Below are 18,793 nucleotides of genomic sequence, written 5' to 3' on the forward strand. Positions count from 1 at the left end.
TTTATAACTACATCGTTATGTTGGGAGCAGGTTCGATCCTTAGAGATCTTGATACCCAGGAACTTGAAGCTGCTCACTCTCTCCACTTCTGATCCCTATACGAGGATTGGAATGTGTTCCTTTATATTACCCTTCCTAAACACTACAATCAGTTATGGAAATACTTGTGAACTCGTCCTGAATTGGATCAAGGAGAATGCTGATGGGATCAGACAGGAACGTGATGGTTGTTTGGACGAGGCTGTTCACAGGACAAGGCAGATAAACCTGCAGAAAGTTGTAAACTCAACCAGCTCCATCATCCTTTACTGAAATCCATACACACTACTTCCACTGCTCTACCATCATCAAGTGTTTTGTTACATCTCCAAAGACTTTAATCAGGCTCGTAAGGCACGACCTGCCCTTGACAAAGCCATGACTATCCCAAATCAGTTTGTGTCTTTCCAAATGCTCATAAATCCTGCCTCATCTGTATTTACTGTGCAGAAGGTCATGGAACCTGGGGAATTCAGGGAGAAGAATAACAATGTCCTGAATTTTTTCCTGGAAAAAATTTGTTCCTGGAATGACGGCCGGGATAGGGAGTGGTGGAAACAGACACAATCGGGATGTTGAAGGAATGTTTCCTGACACAATGAGTGGTTTGTTCCTGGAATGACGGCCGGGACAGGGAGTGGTGGGAACAGACACAATCGGGATGTTTAAGAGGTCCAAAGGTTCATTTTATTATCAAAGTTTACAGCTCTGAAATTCTTCAGTTCAAACAGTCATTTAAACAAGGAAATGAACAGACAGGGAATAGAGGGTATAGAGTGCTGTAGAATAGAAATACCCAGGGTAACAAGTACATAGTTCCTGAGAGTAGAGACACAGGTAGACAGTGTAGTGACGAAGGGGTCTGGTATGCTGGTCTTCATCGATCGGGGATTAAGTACATGAGATGGTTTGTTGTGTTACAGCTGTACAAGACATTGGGGAGACCACACTCAGAGTACTGGGTGCAGTTCTGGTCACCGAGCTGTAGAAAGGATGACATTCAGCTGGAATGTGTGCAGACAAGATTCACAGGAATGTTACCGGGGCTCAAGGGCTTCAGGAGAATCTGGATCGACCTGGACTGTTTTCCTGAAGCAAAGGAGACTGAGGGTTGACATTATTGTGACTGATGAAATCCTGTAGGGCAGTGATGAGGTCGATGGTCGATGGTCGATGGTCTTTCCTCAGGGGAGGGGAGTCTAAACTAGAGGATACAGATTTAAGCTCAGACGGTAAAGATTAGCAGGGGACCTGAGCGGCAAGTTTTCCACACAGAAGGTAACCTGCCGTTTACCTGGTCGAAAGACACACCACCTGCCAATCAAAGTTTGACCCCTCCGCACCCATCAATGCACACCTAACCATTGGCTCCTTTAATTCGCCCTGGACTTGGCCTTTGTACTTGGCAATTGGCCTTTGTAATCAGTTTAACTCGACTGGCACCGAGCCACTGGCTTCCCTGTGAATTACCTGGGCTGGACTCACCAGTCCTGCTGCACTATAAAGGAAGCCACGTGTGCTTGAGCCGCTGTCATTTTTGCTGTCTCCGAGGGACCACCGAGCTGTTGGTGAGTTGTGCATTGAATAGGGTTGGAGTGTGAGTATTGTCCCTGAACGGAAGAGCCGTGCCTGCACAAGCCGAGGGGGGTAGATATCGTATTGAGTGTGTGTGTGTGTGTGTGTGTGAGTGTGTGTGTGTGTGTGTGTGTGTGTGTGTGTGTGTGTGTGTGTGTGTGTGTGTGTGTGTGTGTGTGTGTGTGTGTGTGTGTGTGTGTGTGTGTGAGAGTGTGATTTTCCCATGTTCGTTATTAATTGTCTGCTTGTGTTTTATTGCCGATCCAACTCCTGAAGAAGGGTTTCGGCCCGAAATTTTGGCTACTCTTTTCTCACGGATGCTTCCTGACCTGCTGAGTTCTTTCAGCGTTGTGTACGTACTGCATATTGTGTGGGTGTGTGTGTTCTTCCTGTTATTTTCTCACGTTGGCCTTCTGTAAATAAAATCCTTTACTACGAAGACTGTCTGTCCAGACTCCTTGTCTGTGATACCTATCGAATTTGTTTCCTCACTCACAACAGTCGGTAAATGGGGTGAGCTGTCAGAGGAAATGATAGACGCTGATAGAACTGAAACATTTTTAAGACATTTGGACAAGTTCTTGATTGAAAACGTTTAGAGGAATGCTGGCCAAATGCTGTCAAATGGGACGTGCTGAGGAAGCCACCTTGGTTGTCAGGGACATTTTACGTCGAAGGGCCGGTGTGCGTGCTGTCACCTCCAGTCATCTCATTCGGAAGAGTGGGACCGTACATCAGAGCAGGGCTGTACAGGGGGAAGTCAGGAAGTTTTCCTGCATCCGTGTTTGAGGAATCCCAGTGTATCCAACACCTCACAATCTTCCGCTGTACCAAGATCCCCCATTCCAGTGCCAAAGACATTTCACTGACAATTTAAATAATTGATATTTCATCACCTTTTCTCCCTCCTGTTTTACACCTCTATTTATTCCCCAGACCCTTCTATCCTCCTTCAGGTCAGTCTGTACACTGCTCTGAAGAACATCAGAAACAGAAGCAAGGAGGCCATTCAGCCCCTCACACCTGCTCTCCCATTAGACATGATCAATACCACTTCCCTGTGCTCATGCTGTTTCTACTGATTCACTTTGTATCCAAAACCCTATCCACGTCTCTCCTCAACATAGTTGATGTGTAAATGTGCACAGCCCTGTTAGGTTATGAGCTCTATAAATACATTTATTCACCTCTGAAAAGTTGTCCCCTCCCTGTGCCTCCTCCTCCTGACACCGCCGTTACCAGAAACCTCATCCCTGCATCTACCTGGGGAGCCTAGAGCAAGTTTCAGACTCTCTGTCTCTCTCCGCCATACACAGATACACACAGGGGCTTCACCATTTACATTTCTCCATTACGTCAATGACCAACACTTCATTTTTCAATTTTTTTGTTGATTTTTAGTAAAAAATATACAAATCAGAGGAGAAGTTTAGCAAACAGGTAATGTAGAAGACATATAAACAGCAATAAAGTATATATTGTCAAAATTCAATAGGTATAATATTGCATTGTTATATATATACAGTATAATCAAAAACCACAACTCCTCTTAACAAATCGTAAGAAAAATATCGAATAAAGGGTCGCCAGACTTGCTCAAAATTTAAAGATGTGTCAAACGTCCGGCTTCTAGTTTTTTCCAAGCTTAGACATGACATAATGGAGGAGAGCCAATAGAAAACAGTAGGCAGCTTAGATTCTTTCCAGTATAACAAGATAGCTCTCCTGGCCAGTAAAGTTGAAAGGGCTGTCACATGTTGAGCGGATGCAGATACTCTACCTACTTCCTCTGGAATAATCCCAAAAATTTTTGTAAGTAAATTGGGTTGAACACCCACATCTACAACTTTAGATAGTTTTCCAGACACATCTCTCCAAAATCTACTTAAGCTTACACAGGACCAAAACTAGTGAGTTAGAGTAGCCACCTCTATGTTACATCTGTCACAAATAGGGCTTATATTAGGAAATATATGCGCCAATTTTCTTTAGACATGTGGGCCCTATGTACTATCTTAAACTGAATTAAGGAATGGCGTGCACAGATAGATGAATAATTAACTAGATAATAAATGTTGATCATCTTAAAATGAATGTTGAAGTTCCATTTCCCAAGTGCATTGAACCTTATCATTAGGCGACATGCGAGCATTCATTAACTGTTTATAATTGATAGCTATTAATCGTTTTTGAAATGGTTTAAGCTGAAAAAAAGCATAAGCTGAATTTGATGAATAGGCCAAGGGATAATTCGGTAAAAAATCACGTAAAAAATTCCTAACCTGTAAGTATCTAAAAAAATGTGTTTGAGATATCATATTTATCTATTAACTGCGAAAAAGACATTCAACAATCCTGTAAGAACAAATCTAAAAACGTTTTTATTCCCTTAGTTTTCCCTATTAAAAAGCCTTATCCAGAGTTGATGGTTTAAAAAAAAATTGAATAAATATTACTAGAGAGTAAAAAACTATTTAATTCAAAAGATCTACAAAACTGAACCAGATTTTTAAAATATGTTTAACGATAGGGTTGAGAGCTTGTCTACCTATTCTGGAGAATGAAAAAGGAAGGGGAGCTCCTATTAAAGAAGCTAAAGAAAACTCCATTACTGAATTTTCCTGCAAATGTAACCATGGAGGGCGATCCTGGTTATTTATATCATAAATCCAAAAAGGAATATAATGAATATTGATTGCCCAATAATAAAATATAAAGTTTGGAAGGGCCAGTCCTCCATCTGTTTTTGATTTTTGCAATAAAAGTTTAATCACTCAAGAGCATTTGTTATTCCAAACGTAAGACAAAATCATAATCTATTTTATCAAAAAATGTTTTTGGAACAAGAGAGGGAACTGCTTGAAATATATATAAAAATTTCAGTAAAATAATTATTCTTATTGCATTAATTTGACCCTTCAATGACATTGACATAGGCGACCATTTAGAAAGCGCTTGTGGAGTATACTCAATTAGAAAGGAGAAATTATATTTATATAGGTCCTTGAAATTTTTAGTATTTTTGATAGTAAGGTAAGTGTAAGAGTTTTTAGCAATATTAAAAGGTATTTGATCATAATAATCAGAATAATTATTAATAGGAAATAATTCACTTTAATGTAATACTAAATTCTGTAAATATAGATAGCATTAAAGGAATAGATTTCATAGGGTTTGAAATGTTACCGAATATATCATCCACATATAATGAAACCTTATGTAATTTATCCCCTCTCTTAATACCCTGCACAGAATTAGAATCCCTAAGAGCGATAGCAAGTGGGTCTAAAACCAAATTGGATAATAAAGGACTGACAGGACAACCCTGACGGGTTCCTCTATATAATCTAAAATAAGAAGACTTTTGATTATTAGTTGTTTAGTCCAGGAAATAAATCCCGGGCCAAAATTAAACCTCTTCAAAACCTGAAATAAATAAGGCCACTCCACCCTATCAAAGGTCTTCTCTGCATCCAGAGATACAATACATTCAGATTCTTTGATTTTCTTTAATTTTATTAATAAGCACTGACCAACACAGTCTGCCCGAGGATTCTGCTGGGATCCGCCTACATGTGTTCCCACACTTCCGGCTCCAAAATATCGTGTCCCCGTCTCTCTAACCTTCACCGTACCTCTCCGGGTAGTTGCAACCTGATTTCTCTAATGGTCCACTCCCTCTCCTATCACATTCCTTCTTCTTTATCCCCCTTCCGGACGAAATTACACTGCACTTCCATTTTTTTCTTCAATCAGATGCTGGAAGAACTAAAACAAAACAGAAATTACTTGAAACTCGCAACAGAGCAGGCAGTGTCTGAATCAATTCCGGGAGAGGTCACCGATGTGGAACGTGAAGGCTGTTCCTCTCTCCACAGATCCTGACCAACCTGTTGTGTTTTTCCAGCATTTCCTGGTTATATACTGGGTCCGTTTTGGATGCTGTTGAGGGGGGTGACCCTGACAGAGGATGACCACAGTGATCGGGTCTCTGGCACTGAGCCTGGTTCTGTGGTGCAGAAGGGAGAGAAGAAGATGAGGAATGCGGTAGTCAGAGGGGATTCCATAATGAGGGGAACAGACAGGAGGTTCTGTCAGCCTGATAGAGATACCCGCATGGTGTGTTGCCTCCCAGGTGCCAGGGTACGGGATGTCTCAGATCAGGTGCAGAGTACAGTGAAGGGAGAGGGTGACCAGCCAGAAGTCTTGGTACATGTTTGTACCATTGACACTGGTAGGAAAAGGGAGGAGGACCTGAAGAGAGAATTCAGGGAGTTGGGTAGGGAGCTGAAAAGCAGGACCTTCGGGGTAGTAATCTCAGGATTGCTGCCTGTGCCAAGTGGTAATGAGCACAAGAATAGCATGAACAGGCATATTAATTTGTGGCTGAGAGACTGGTGTTGCGGGCAGGGTTTCGGGTTCCTGGATCACTGGGGGAGGAACGACCTGTACAAAAAGGACGGGCTACACCTGAAAATCTTTCCTGACTAACCCACTGCAAATTTTTGAGCAAATGACAAACAGTGTAGGCAAAGGTGATGGAGGATCTGTGGTGTACATGAGGTTGCTTAGCAAGATAAGAGCCCATGGAATTACAATGAAGTTACCAGCATGGGTGGAGCATTGGCTGGTTGGCAGAAAACAGTGGGGATAAAGGGATCCTACTCTGTCTGCCTGCTGGTTACCTGTAGAGTTCCACAGGGGTCGATGTTGGTATCAATGCTTTTTACGATGTATGTCAATGATTTGGACTATGGGATTAATGGATTTTTGGCTAATTTTGGCGATGATACAAAGATAGGTGATGGAGGGGGCAGTGTTGAGGAAACAGAGCCTGCTGAGAGACTTAAATAGTTTAGGGGAATGGACAAAGATGTGGCAAATTAAATATAATGTTGGAAAGTGTATGGTCATGGACCTTGGTGGAAAAAAAATGGGCAGAAAATTATTTAGATGTGGAGAGAATTCAAAATGCAGAGATGCAAAGGGACCTGGGGGTCCTTGTGCAAGATTAACCTCCAGGTTGAGTCCGAGGTGAAGAAGGCAAATGCAATGTTGACATTCGTTTTTAGAGGTGTAGAATACAAGAACAGGGATGTGATGTTGAGGGTCTATCAGGCACTTTTAAGACCACACTTGGGGTATTATGTGCAGTTCTGGGCTCCTTTTTATTTTAGAAATAAAAATAAATGTATTTTGAAATGTATCTATTTATTTATTTTCGAAAATATATACTGACATTGGAGAGGGTTTACAGAATATTCACGTGAATGATTACAGGAATGAAAGGGCTACCATATGAGGAATGTTTGGCAGCTCTTGGGCTGTATTCCCTGGAGTTCAGGAGAATGAGGGGGGGATCTCATAGAAACATTCCAAGCGTTAAAAGGCCTGAACAGATTAGATTTGGCAAAGTTATTTCCCATGGTAGGGGATTCTAGGACAAGAGGGCACGACTTCAGGATTGAAGAACGTCCTTTTAGAACTGAGATGCGGAGAATTTATTTCAATCAGATGGGGGTAAATCTGTGGAATTTGTTGCCACGAGCGGAGGCCAAGCTATTAGGTGCATTTCAAGCAGAGAGAGATAGGTTCTTGATTAGCCAGAACATTCAAGGGTATGGGGAGAAGGCAGGGGATGGGGATGTCTGGAAGAATCACATCAGCCCAAGATTGAAAGGCAGAGGAGAATCAATGGGCCGAATGGCCTACTTCTCCTTCGATATCTTATGGTCTTAAACTAAATATCCGATTCAATGTAGAGATCCCAGCTCCATTTGTCTCGTAACTTAGAGGAACGGCTCATGTTCCACCAGGGTGGCCGGCAACCTGACGGCATCAACATCGATTTCTCAAACTTCTGGTAGTCGCTCCCTCTGTCACTTTTCCTGTTTAATCGTCTCTCTCCTCCTGATCCACCAGCCCCATCACCCTATCTCTTCCCCTTCCTCTCCTAACCTCTCTCTCTCTCTGCCCATCACCCATACACTCCACCCCACCTCCCTCCCTTTACTCCGGGCTCCACTTTCCTTTTCTGTCAGATTACAAAATCTTCAGCCTTTTGTCACTGACACATCTCACCTCCCAGTTTCTGACTCATTTCCACACTCCACCCCTCCCTGATCTACCTGGATCCACCCATCACCTGCCAGCTCTGTCTCCATCCTTCTCTCCACCATCCTGCACTGGTCATCTTCACTCTGACTTTTAGTCCAGATGAAGGGCCCCGAGCCAAAACGTCAACTGTCCATTTCCCTCCATAGATTTTATCTGACACGCTGGGAGTCTCTGGTGCTTTGTGTGTTATCACCACGACATGTCCCGTGTTACCAAGAGACACCCTGACCTCCGTCTCCCAGTCAGCACCACCACCACTTGCCCCAGTTACCCTGTCAGTCCCGGTGGACTTTAGCACCCGGGGGAGCCGGGGAGCGCAGGACCCGCCGCCCGCGGCTGCTGCTGAATCCGTAGTGTTTCTGTTCCGTTGACGGATGCGGTGAACGAGTTAAAATGAATGGATCGATAATTCTCACATTGTCTTTATTTCACTCTCCGCACATTTATATTTACACTGACTTTCTCCTGACGCCTGTCTCGGGACCCGACCCATTTACAGACCCGGAGCGGAACCGGAGCAGTTTCTCAGCCACTCGTTTTCATATCCAGTCCAGAAGAAAGGATAAAGTTTCTCCGTGAATTTATTCCCACTGAAGGTGTGGAGATGGGACCTGGTCTCCGCGTTGTAAAATGAAACTGTCCCGGACTCGTAACTGAGATAAACACCCACCCTCCCGGGGATGGGATCGGCAGGGAGACAGGACACAGTGGAGTTGAGAACTTTCATCTCGTCATTAAACCGCCCGATGATCCAGAATCCGGTCTCCGGACTCGGTCTGACCCCTCCCTTCCTCTTCACAGACTTTGCGGCGACTCCCAGACACCAGTTCCGATTCCCCGTCACCTCCACCTCCCAGTAATGTCTCCTTGATGTGAATCCCTCCGATCCCACCACACAAGCCCAGTTTGTGAACCTCTTCCCGGTGTCAGGGAGATTCCTCCGGGTCCCGGACCGTCTCACACTCTTCCGATCCTCAGACACCTCGAGCTCCGGATTCGCCGTTTCCACATCCAGGGTGACAGAGACTGGGGGGAGAAGCAGAGAATTAGAGAGTCCCCGGGATCGGGGGGAGACTCGGGCAGCGTGGCCCTTGCTCCGGGACCGGGGGGAGACTCGGGCAGCGCGGCCCCGGGGATCGGGGGTAGACTCGGAAAGCGCGGCCCCGGGGATCGGGGGGAGAGGCCTCTGGGCCTCAGGCACAGTCGGTTTGCCGACAGGATCCTTTCCCAGGATTTTACCCAAACTCAGCGGATGGACAACCGGCATCTTCCCAAGGTATTTACTCAAAATGTAGAGCGCAAAATTCTGGAGGATCTCAGCGGGTCAAGCAGCGTGTGATAAGGGAGATGTACAGTCGATGTGTCAAGTCGAGACCTTACCTCAAGATTTGAAAGAAAGACGGGAGATAGCAGTGGAAACGGGTGTGAGGAAGGGGCGGAGCAACAACTGGATCCAGATGAGGATGGGGTGAGTAAACACTGGAGGCATTTAAAGAGGAGGTAAGGCAGAATTCATTCATGCTGACCAACTCGCTTTAATGAACTAGTTCCATCTGCCTGTTTTGTCCATTATTCCTTTAACCCTTTCCCACCAACGTACCTGTCCAGTTGTCTTTGTACAAAAATCACTGTAACTGTATCCATCTCGACAGTTTCCTTTAGCAGACTCCTGAGCTCCAGGCAAAAGACCCAGAATATTCAGCCTCTCCTTATAACTCAAACCCTCCGCATCCCAGTAACATCCTTGTAAATCTGTTTTATACCCTCTCAGTTTAATGACATCCTTCCTGTAGAAAGATCACCAGCACTGGACAATGTGATCCAAATCATAAAGACAAGAAAATCTGCAGATGCTGGAAATGCAAAGCAACACACACAAAACCTTGGCCCAAATCATTGAGTGATTATTCATATCCCTGAGCTGCTGCCTGACCTGCTGAGCTCCTCCAGCAGTTTGTGTGTGTTATTCTGCTCCAAATGTGGCCTTCCTAATGTCTTGTACACTCATAACGTGACGCCCCAGCTCCTGCACTCAGTATTCTGACTAATGAAGACAATCACCTCCTGGTCTCTCTGTTCCACAACACTCTCCAGGGCCCCCCGATTCCTGTGTAAATCCAGTCCTGGTTTACCTTCGAAAATGCAACACCCACATCTCTCTGAATTAAAATCAATTTCCATCTAAAGGCCCAGAGACCCAAATAATTAAGATCTCATTGTAATCTTGGATACACCATGAGCAAGAGAGTTATGTATTGGATAACACAATACTGTTGCACCTTAGGGCAATCCAGAGTTCAGAGTTTAATTCTGACACCATCTGTAAGGAGTTTGTACTTTCTCCCTGTCACCTCCTGCATTTCCTCCGGGTGCTGCTGATTCATCCCTCAGATTGGGGAGGAGTGGACAGCGAGGAAGACCATCATTGCTTGCAATGGGATCTGGAGCAGCTGGGAAAATGGGTTGAAAAGTGTCAGCTGGAATTTAATGCAGACAAGTGTGAACTGTTGCTCTTCGGGAGGACCCCAGTGTCGGTCTTTCACAGCGATTGGTCGGGCACTGAGGACTCTGTTCTACAGCAGATCTGGGAACACAGGTCCAGAATACACCGAAAGTGGTGTTACATGTTGATAGGGTCATAAAAAAAGCTTCCTAAATCAAAGTATTGAGTACAGGAGATGGATGTCATGTTGAAGTTGTATGAGATGTCTGTGAGGCCTAATTTTGAATATTGTGTACAGTTTTGGTCACCTACCTACAGGAAGGATGTAAACAAGTTTGAAACAGTACAGAGAAAATTTCCAGGGATGTAACTGGGACTGGAGGACCTGAGTCATGAGGAAAGATTGAATAGTTTAGGACTTTATTACTGTAACATAGAAGACTGAGGAGAGATGTGATAGAGGTATACAAAATTATGAGGGGTTTAGATAGGGTAAATGCAAGCAGGCTTTTTCCATGGAGGTTGGGTGGGATTACAACCAGAGGTCATGGGTTAAAGGTGAAAGATGAAAAGTTTAAGGGGAAGATGAGGGGAAACTGCTTCATTCAGAGTGTTGTGAGAGTGTGGAACCAGCTGCCAGCCCAAGTGGTACATGCCAGCTCGATTTAAACATTTAAGAGAAGTTTGGATGGTACATGGACGGTCGGAGTTGGAGGACCATGGTCCCGGTGCAGGTTGATGGGAGCAGGTAGTTTAAATGCTTCGGTACAGACCAGGTGGGCTGAAGGGTCTGTGCTGTTAGTTTCTATCACTCTGTGATGCTCGTACAAAAACATAACCGTTTGTAGGTTAAATGGTCATTGTACATTGCCCCGTGATTAGGCTGGTTTTAAATAGTTGGGGTGCTGGGTGGAGCGGGTCATTGGTCTGGGACGGCCTGTTTCACACTGTCTCTAAATAAATAAATAACCTCTTCACTGTCCATGAAACCACCAATTTTAGAGTCCTTCACAAACCTACTAAACACATCAACTACATTCTTTCCAAATCATTCATATGGATGATGTAAAACAGTGGACCCAGCACCGATCCCTGCAGTACAACCACTGGTCACGGGACTCCACCCAGACAACTCTGTATCCTATTCCAGATCGTACTGTATCCCATGTGATCTAACTCTCTGCTACCTTGTCAAATCCCTCGCTAAACTCCATGGAGATGATGTCTACTGCACTTTCATCAGCTGTAATTTATTTTTTGAGATACAGCATGGAATAGGCCCTTCCGGCCCTTTGACCCCCACCACCCAGAAACCCGATTTAATCCGAGCCTGACCATGGGACAAGTTACAATGACCCCCACCACCCAGCCACCCCTGCTTTAATCCAGGCCTGACAACAGTACAAGTTACAATGATCCCCACCACCCAGCAACCCCTGATTTAATCCGAGACTGACCATGGGACAAGTTACAATGACCAATTAACCTGCCAACCGGTATGGGTTTGGACTGTGAAACCGGAGAACCCAGAGGAAATCCACATGGTCACATGAGAATGTACAAACTCCTTACAGGCAGTGACGGGACATGAACCCGGGTCACTGGTACTGTAAAGCGTTGTGCTAAACACTATGCTACCATACCGTCCATGCAGAAAACCAAGCTGGGTCTCCCTGATTAGTCCTCACCTTTCCAAATGAATGTAGATCCTGTCTCTCAGAATCCCCTCCATTAATGTACCCTCCTCTGACGTTAGGCTCACCGGTCTGTACTTCCCTGGCTTTTCCCTACAGTCGATCTTCTATAAATGTTCAACATTAGTGCCTCTGCAGTCTTCTGGCCCCTCACCCATAGCTATCGATGACACACAAATCTCCCATTCCACACTCGCCTCCTGAGCTTCCCACAATGTCCGGGGTTACACTTGATCAGGACCTGGGGATTTATCGACCTTTCTGCATTTTCGGACCTGCAGCACATTTGCTTCTGTAATGTGGTAGAAAATGAGGTTGATCACCTTCTGTAACACGGGGGAATTGAGGGCCCTTTGGAGCTGACACGGGAGTTGAGGCCTGGGACAGATAAATGATGCAAGGGAGGTTTAGAAGAATACAGACCAAATGCAGCTAAATGGACTGGGAGGTGATCTAACAGAGATATATAAGGTTATGAGGGGTGTAGATTGAGCAGAGGAGAAGGGGAGTGATGAGACAGGAGTCTGAAGTGACTGTGGACTGAAGATTGGTGAAAGATGGCAGGCACGATGCTCCAGGTAGCGGAAGGGTGGGGAGTGTGGACTGTGGAGTTGGGAGACACTGGGAAGTGAATGACAGGTGGAGACCAACACAGTGAAAGTTTTGATCACTAGTCGGAGCGGGGTTGCGGGGAAGGTTGGGAGATGGGAAGGTGGGAGACAGCTGTGGGAGGGTGAGAAACAGGAGCACAAGGGCCAACCTGTGCTGGAATCTGATCAGTAAAGGAGGTTCCACTCTATCCGCCCAAAGGGGAACTTCCCAGTGGCCAAACATTTTAATTCCCATTCCAAAATGTCGGTCCGTGGATGCCTCTTGCGTCAAGATGAGGCCATCCTCAGGATGGGGAGCAACACCTTATATTCTGCCTGGGTAGCCTCTGACCTGATGGCATGAATATTGATTTCCTCTTCAGGTAAAATTTTTCTCATCCCCTCCCCTCTTCTTCTATTCCCCACTCTGGCCTTTAACCTCTTCTCACCTCCCTATCACTACTCCCCGGGTCCCCTCCTGCTTCCCTTTCTCTTATGGTTCACTCTCCTCTCCGATCGGATTCATTCCTCTCCAGCCCTTAAGCATTTCCATCCCACTGGCTTCATTATCACCTTCTAGCTAGCCTCTCTCCCCTCTCCCCACCTTTTTATTCCAGCATCTCCCACCTTGAATTTTAGTCCTGAAGTAGGATCACAGCCCAAAACATCAACAGTTTATTCATTACAACAGATGCTGTCTGACCTGCTGAGTTCCTCCAGCATTTTTTGTTTGTTGATTTGGATTTCCAGCGTTTGCAGACTTGTTCCTGTTTATGACAATGGGAACCATTAGGGAAGAGATGAATGGCAGATGGAACCAGGACCAGATGGGGGAGGGGTGGAAAGCCTGTGGTGAACTGTGTGTGTAGATGGAAACAGAAGGTGAAGGGGGATGAATATGGGTGATAAGGGTCTCCTTTCCCATAAACCTCTCCCGACAGCCCCTCATTAGGACAGAGGATGAATTTGCAGAAACTCTGGCAGATATATTTGCTTCACATTTCCCCACAGGTGAGCTGCTGGAAGACTGGAGGGTGGCTCAGGTGCTGCCGTAAGAAGGGCTGGACTGTCACTTCAGGGAACTCCAGGGGAGTCCAGAACTAGAGGGCAGAGATTGAAGGTGAGAGGGGAAATTTTTTAAGGGATCTATAGGGCAACTTTCTCACTGTGAGGAAAGTGGGTATATGTGGAATTTGCTGCCAAAGGAAGCTGTAGAAAGAGGTAAAATTAAAATATTATAAAATTAATTTAGACAGGTACAACAATAGGCATTTGTTAGAAGGATATGGGACAAACACACTGAAATGTGTCTGTGTCTCTGGCAATGTGTCCCATTCTGACGGTGCATTTGGATATTATCAATATATTAATGTATCATTGTGTGCGCGTGTGTTGGTTGTGGTAAATATCAGTGAGTGTGTGTACACAATGAAGGTGATTGCGCACATTGAACTATTTGGATTTTACAGTGTCTTCACATGTCCAGTGTGTGTTGCCAATGTGTGACATGGGTGTGAATTGTTCAAATAGAAGCCATTCACTGTGTCTGAAGAGAATAGTTTCCAGGTTACTGAGGGGACTAACAATGTGCAATGCTGAGGCTCTGACTACAATCTGCTGAGCCGTCTTGTGAATGTGTGTGAGGGAGATTTGCCAGACCAGTTATGCTGTGTCCACCAGTGTAAATGCTGATTGGTGTGTCTGGGCTCAGTCTCAATGTGGTGGTTTGATCACAACAGTGAAACTGGAGAGTCCAGCAGGGGGCAGAGCTGAGTCAATCAGACTGCGGTCACGGACAGGTCAGACAGGGGGAGAGGCTCGAAGGACTGGTGTATTATTCTGACAATCCCAGTCACCGCAGTGATACCAGATTTTATCCACTTTCATGTCATTAATGGAATATTAATTTCAGTGCTACCATGTCAGCATTCAAACTCGTGCATTGGCTTGTTTGTCCAGTGCAAATGGGAACAGGATGCAGTGATTCACCTAACAGACCAGTGAATTATTTGTTTATTGTCCCTGGTTTGGTGTGTTCAAGGGTCTGACATCTCCAGCTGACCATGTGGCAGTGATGCCTCCCGGCAGGTGGGGTTGGTGCCGGAATGAATCTGTATGTTTTACCTCGTTTAATGCCGTCAAACGGTTCTCCCAATGCTATGTCGAACAAATAGGGGTGATAGAATTTTTCAAACAGTAGGGCACCGTCTGCAACTGACAATGCCTGGTCTTCCTCAGTGATCCTGTAAATATTATACATCTGGTTATAAACTGAACATCAGTGATATTTGAACTATTTTAGAAATCCATACAGAGTTTCAGTAAAGACCATGTCCTACCTCCTTTTCCGACGAGCTTCCTCCTGAAATAAATCAAACACAGATCTCAATTGACTGAGACTGACCGTCGGCATCCCGACAGCAGGAATCTGAGACAAGTTATTACAAGCTACTGAAAATTCCCACTTAACACACTTCCACTGACACACACGGAGAAAGAGGGACAGCGAACCACAAGGAATGTTTATGAAATTTATACCATAACTGAGAGGATGGAACTTACAGGACAGACTGGACAGGTTGTGTATTTTTATCTGGATATGATGTCAGGGAGGATCAGATGGAGGAATTTTACATTCCAAATGGATTTGATGGGGTGGGAGTGGAGAAAATATTTCTCCTTGTGTGAGACCAAAAGACAAAGATAAAACATCAGTTGCTTGTTAATAAATCCCACAAGAAATGTGGTGAAGCGAATATCAGAAACACACTTACAGTCTGTGACTGTAACTGGGTGTTACTCTGAGTATCGGGGATATTATAGGTGGGAATCACAGAAACGATCACCAGTTCAGTGCTCTGATCAGAGTAACTCATTCCCGAGAAGGTTGCAGACTGTCCTGTGATGTACAGATGTTGTGGGAGGCTGGTTTGGGAGAATGACAATTCTGAACAGTCAGGATGTCCACATGGTGGGAATCAGTTTCCAACTACAGTATTTGTGATAAAATGCATCATTTTGTGTCTGGGCACTTTTACAGAAGCAAACTGAAATCTCTCACCATGAGGATTGTGATAATTTCTTGTTGATCCATCTGTTCCTCTAACTTTGAGATTTCTTCCTGGATGGAATTTAAATTCTCTTGAATCTCTCGAAGATTTTTTTCCATTGGATTCAGAATCCTCTCCTCTTCTTCCTTGAGATCTCGGAGTGCGTGTTGCTCTTTATCAGTGAGAACCCGGCGCAGTTCAGCAAAATGGGATGTGATCTGGGACTGAAGACTGTGTGATTGTTCCTGTGAATGAAAGGAGAGGCTAGTTTACTATTTGAGGCTATTTTTTGTATTTCCTTCTAACATGGAAGGTAACCATTCAGCCCATTAAAGTCTAGGCTGGTTCTCAGAACAATCCCCTCCATCACATTCCCCCACGTCTCCCTGAAACATATAGTCCGTCTCTGACCCACTAACTCCGATCTGATTCACAGACCACCCAACTTCACAAGGTTAATTACAGTCGCCAATTTACCGTTCAACCATGCAATGTCGGCTAAAAGGAGGTACTGGATACGAGGAGAACATGCAAACTCCACGCAGACAGCTCCAGGGGTTAGGATCGATCCCAGGTTACTGGAGCTGCAATATTCTGCTATTCTGCATTAAATGGAACAAAACTACACAGCGAATTTGTAAATTCTGCCCCGGAGCCTCACCCGAACTCCAGAAATCTTCTCTTTCTGTTGTTGTTCGATTTCCTCGAAGTCTGATTTCTTTTTAGTGAGAGAGTCTAAGGAAGATTTAACTCGATCCTGGGAATCAGAGAGTGAAGACATTAGACCAAAATATGCAACTAAGTAAACAGTTGATCAAAACCTGGTTAGTTTTACCTTGTAGATTTCAACGGCTTCGTTAACCGGCATGAAGTTGTGAGACTTGTGATCCCGCGCATCTCTACAGATCAGGCAGATCAGTGTCTTGTCCGTCTCACAAAACAGCTTCAAGTCTTCCCCATGTTTCTCGCAGTGAAGTTTATTTTCCTTCCCTTTCGGATTCAGGTTTAGTTTTCGAGCTTTCTCAGACAGATTTGCTAAGGCCCGATTGACCCTGAGGGTGCGGTCTGCAAACTCCTCTCTACATTCTGGGCAGGAGTTTCTCTCCTCCCTTTCCCAACACCGTATGATGCAGTAGCGGCAGAAGTTGTGTCCACACTTCAGTATAACCGGATCGGTGAAGAAATCCAGGCAGATGGGACAAATTACCTCCTCGGTTAAGCTCTCGACCTGTCCTTTCGAAGCCATGTTAACTCCCGGTACTTCCTGGTTCAAGGTCCATTCACTTTCGGGGAGCTGCTGAACGTCTGCAGTACCGCGGCTGTCCACTAGGGGCGCTGCAGTCCCGGGAATGAATGTTCCTTTTCAGTGAGCAGGAATCGTGTTCATTTCCACAGCAGCGATCAGAAACACATTAAACAAGTCTAACATAGATAAAGCCGGAGAGAAGAGCATGGTTCAGTCTAGGGCAGAACTGAAAGGGTATGTCCTGAAAAGAGAGACACAAGGGACAGTAAAAGAGAGTCTGGAAGGAACTCAGCGGGTCAGACAGTATTTGTGGTGAAAAATAGAAGGTATTCCGGGTTGAGACAGTCCAGGTGAAGGATCTCAAACTGAATTGTCGATTGTCCATTTTTCTGCACAGAAGCTGCCTGACCCTCGGTGTTCCTCAAAAAGCTTGTTTTGTTTAGCTCGAGAACTGAAGATAGCAAGACTGAGGTGTAAAGACGGTAACTAATGTAAATTTATAGCAACTATTATATCAGTTAATGGCATGGAACACGGGATGTGGAGAGAACCTACTGTGAGGACACTGATGCAGTGGCGATGACAAAGATGTGGCTGCAGGAATACCACAGGACTGGACATTGAACGTCACAGTGTGAAAAACATACAACTCCTGATTTCCATTTCCCTTCTTGACTTCACCACATACGGCCCGGCTCCAAAGGTCTGGTCTCACTTGTTCTGAACAGGGTCCACGTGTGGAAATTATTCTCCCCCTGCCTGTCTTTATGCAGCCCGTCAGCTCCAGAGAGCAGAGGGACAGGGCTGCAATCTCCACTCACAAACACAAGAGAACATAGAATACAGAATAGTACAGCACATTACAGGCCCTTCAGCCCACAAGGTTGCGCCCACCCTGAAACCCTGCCTCCCATATAACCCCCACCTTAAATTCCTCCACATACTTGTCTAGTAGTCTCTTAAACTTCGCTAGTGTATCTTCCTCCACCACTGACTCAGGCAGTGCATTCCATGCACCAACCACTCTCTGAGTAAAACAGCTTCCTCTAATATCCCTCTTGAACTTCCCTCCCCTTACCTAAAAGCCATGTCCTCTTGTATTGAGCAGTGGTGCCCGGGGGAAGAGGCGCTGGCTATCCACTCTATCTATTCCTCTTAATATCTTGTACACCTCTATCATGTCTTCTCTCATCCTCCTTCTCTCCAAAGAGTAAAGCCTTAGTTCCCTTAATCTCTGATCATAATCCATACTCTCTAAACCAGGCAGCATCCTGGTAAATCTCCTCTGTACCTTTTCCAATGCTTCCACATCCTTCCTATACTGAGCCGACTAGAACTGGACACAATACTCCAAGTGTGGCCTAACTAGAGTTTTATAGAGCTGCATAATTACATCGCAACTCTTGAACTCTATCCCTCGACTTATGAAAACTAACACCCCATAAGCTTTCTTAACTACCCTATCCTATCCTATCTACCCTATCTACCTGCGAGGCAACTTTCAGGGATTTGTGGACATGTACCCCCAGATCCCTCTGCTCCTCCACCCTGCCAAGTATCCTGCCATTTACTTTGTACTCTAAGAGATTCTGCAGATGCTGGCATTCCAGAGCAACACACACAATATCCTGGAGGAACTCAGCTGGTCAGGCAGCATATGGAGAGGAATAAACAGCGCTGAAGGGTCTCGGTCTGAAACGACAACTGTTATCCTCTCCACAGCTGCTGCCTGACCCCCTGAGTTCCTCCAGTATTTTTGAGTGTGTTGCTCTGCAATCTCCACGTCGCTGAGTCTGACAGTCTTCATCAGGCAGCGTCCACAACAGCATCTCGAGGGACAGAGGGACTGGGGGTTGGGTTGTGGGTGTGGGGACCCGTCTCCCACTTAAATACGGTTCAGATGGAACAGCACAGAAAGAACCTGCCAGACAGCAGTGGAGAGTTTCGGGAACAAGGCAGTTTATTCAGACCCGGTTACAGTGAACATTGGGGAACACTTCGAGCGTGATCTCAAAGATACTCCACTGAGTCAATGATCT

The 18,793-nt window shown here is 45.2% G+C and overlaps 1 protein-coding gene across 1 annotated transcript; it reads right to left on the reverse strand.

Moving 5' to 3' along the window:
- Positions 1-8,148: 8,148 nt before the first annotated feature.
- Positions 8,149-16,767, reverse strand: LOC132394695 (nuclear factor 7, brain-like). Its single transcript, XM_059971078.1, has 6 exons — positions 16,344-16,767; positions 16,170-16,265; positions 15,520-15,753; positions 14,798-14,820; positions 14,583-14,701; positions 8,149-8,757 (listed from the first exon to the last, which is right to left on the reverse strand). The coding sequence occupies exons 1-6, from the start codon at positions 16,752-16,754 to the stop codon at positions 8,225-8,227; spliced, it is 1,416 nt and encodes a 471-aa protein (XP_059827061.1). The 5' UTR covers positions 16,755-16,767; the 3' UTR covers positions 8,149-8,224.
- Positions 16,768-18,793: the final 2,026 nt, after the last annotated feature.

This window comes from Hypanus sabinus, chromosome 5, assembly GCF_030144855.1.
Source record: "Hypanus sabinus isolate sHypSab1 chromosome 5, sHypSab1.hap1, whole genome shotgun sequence".
NCBI lineage: Eukaryota > Metazoa > Chordata > Chondrichthyes > Myliobatiformes > Dasyatidae > Hypanus > Hypanus sabinus.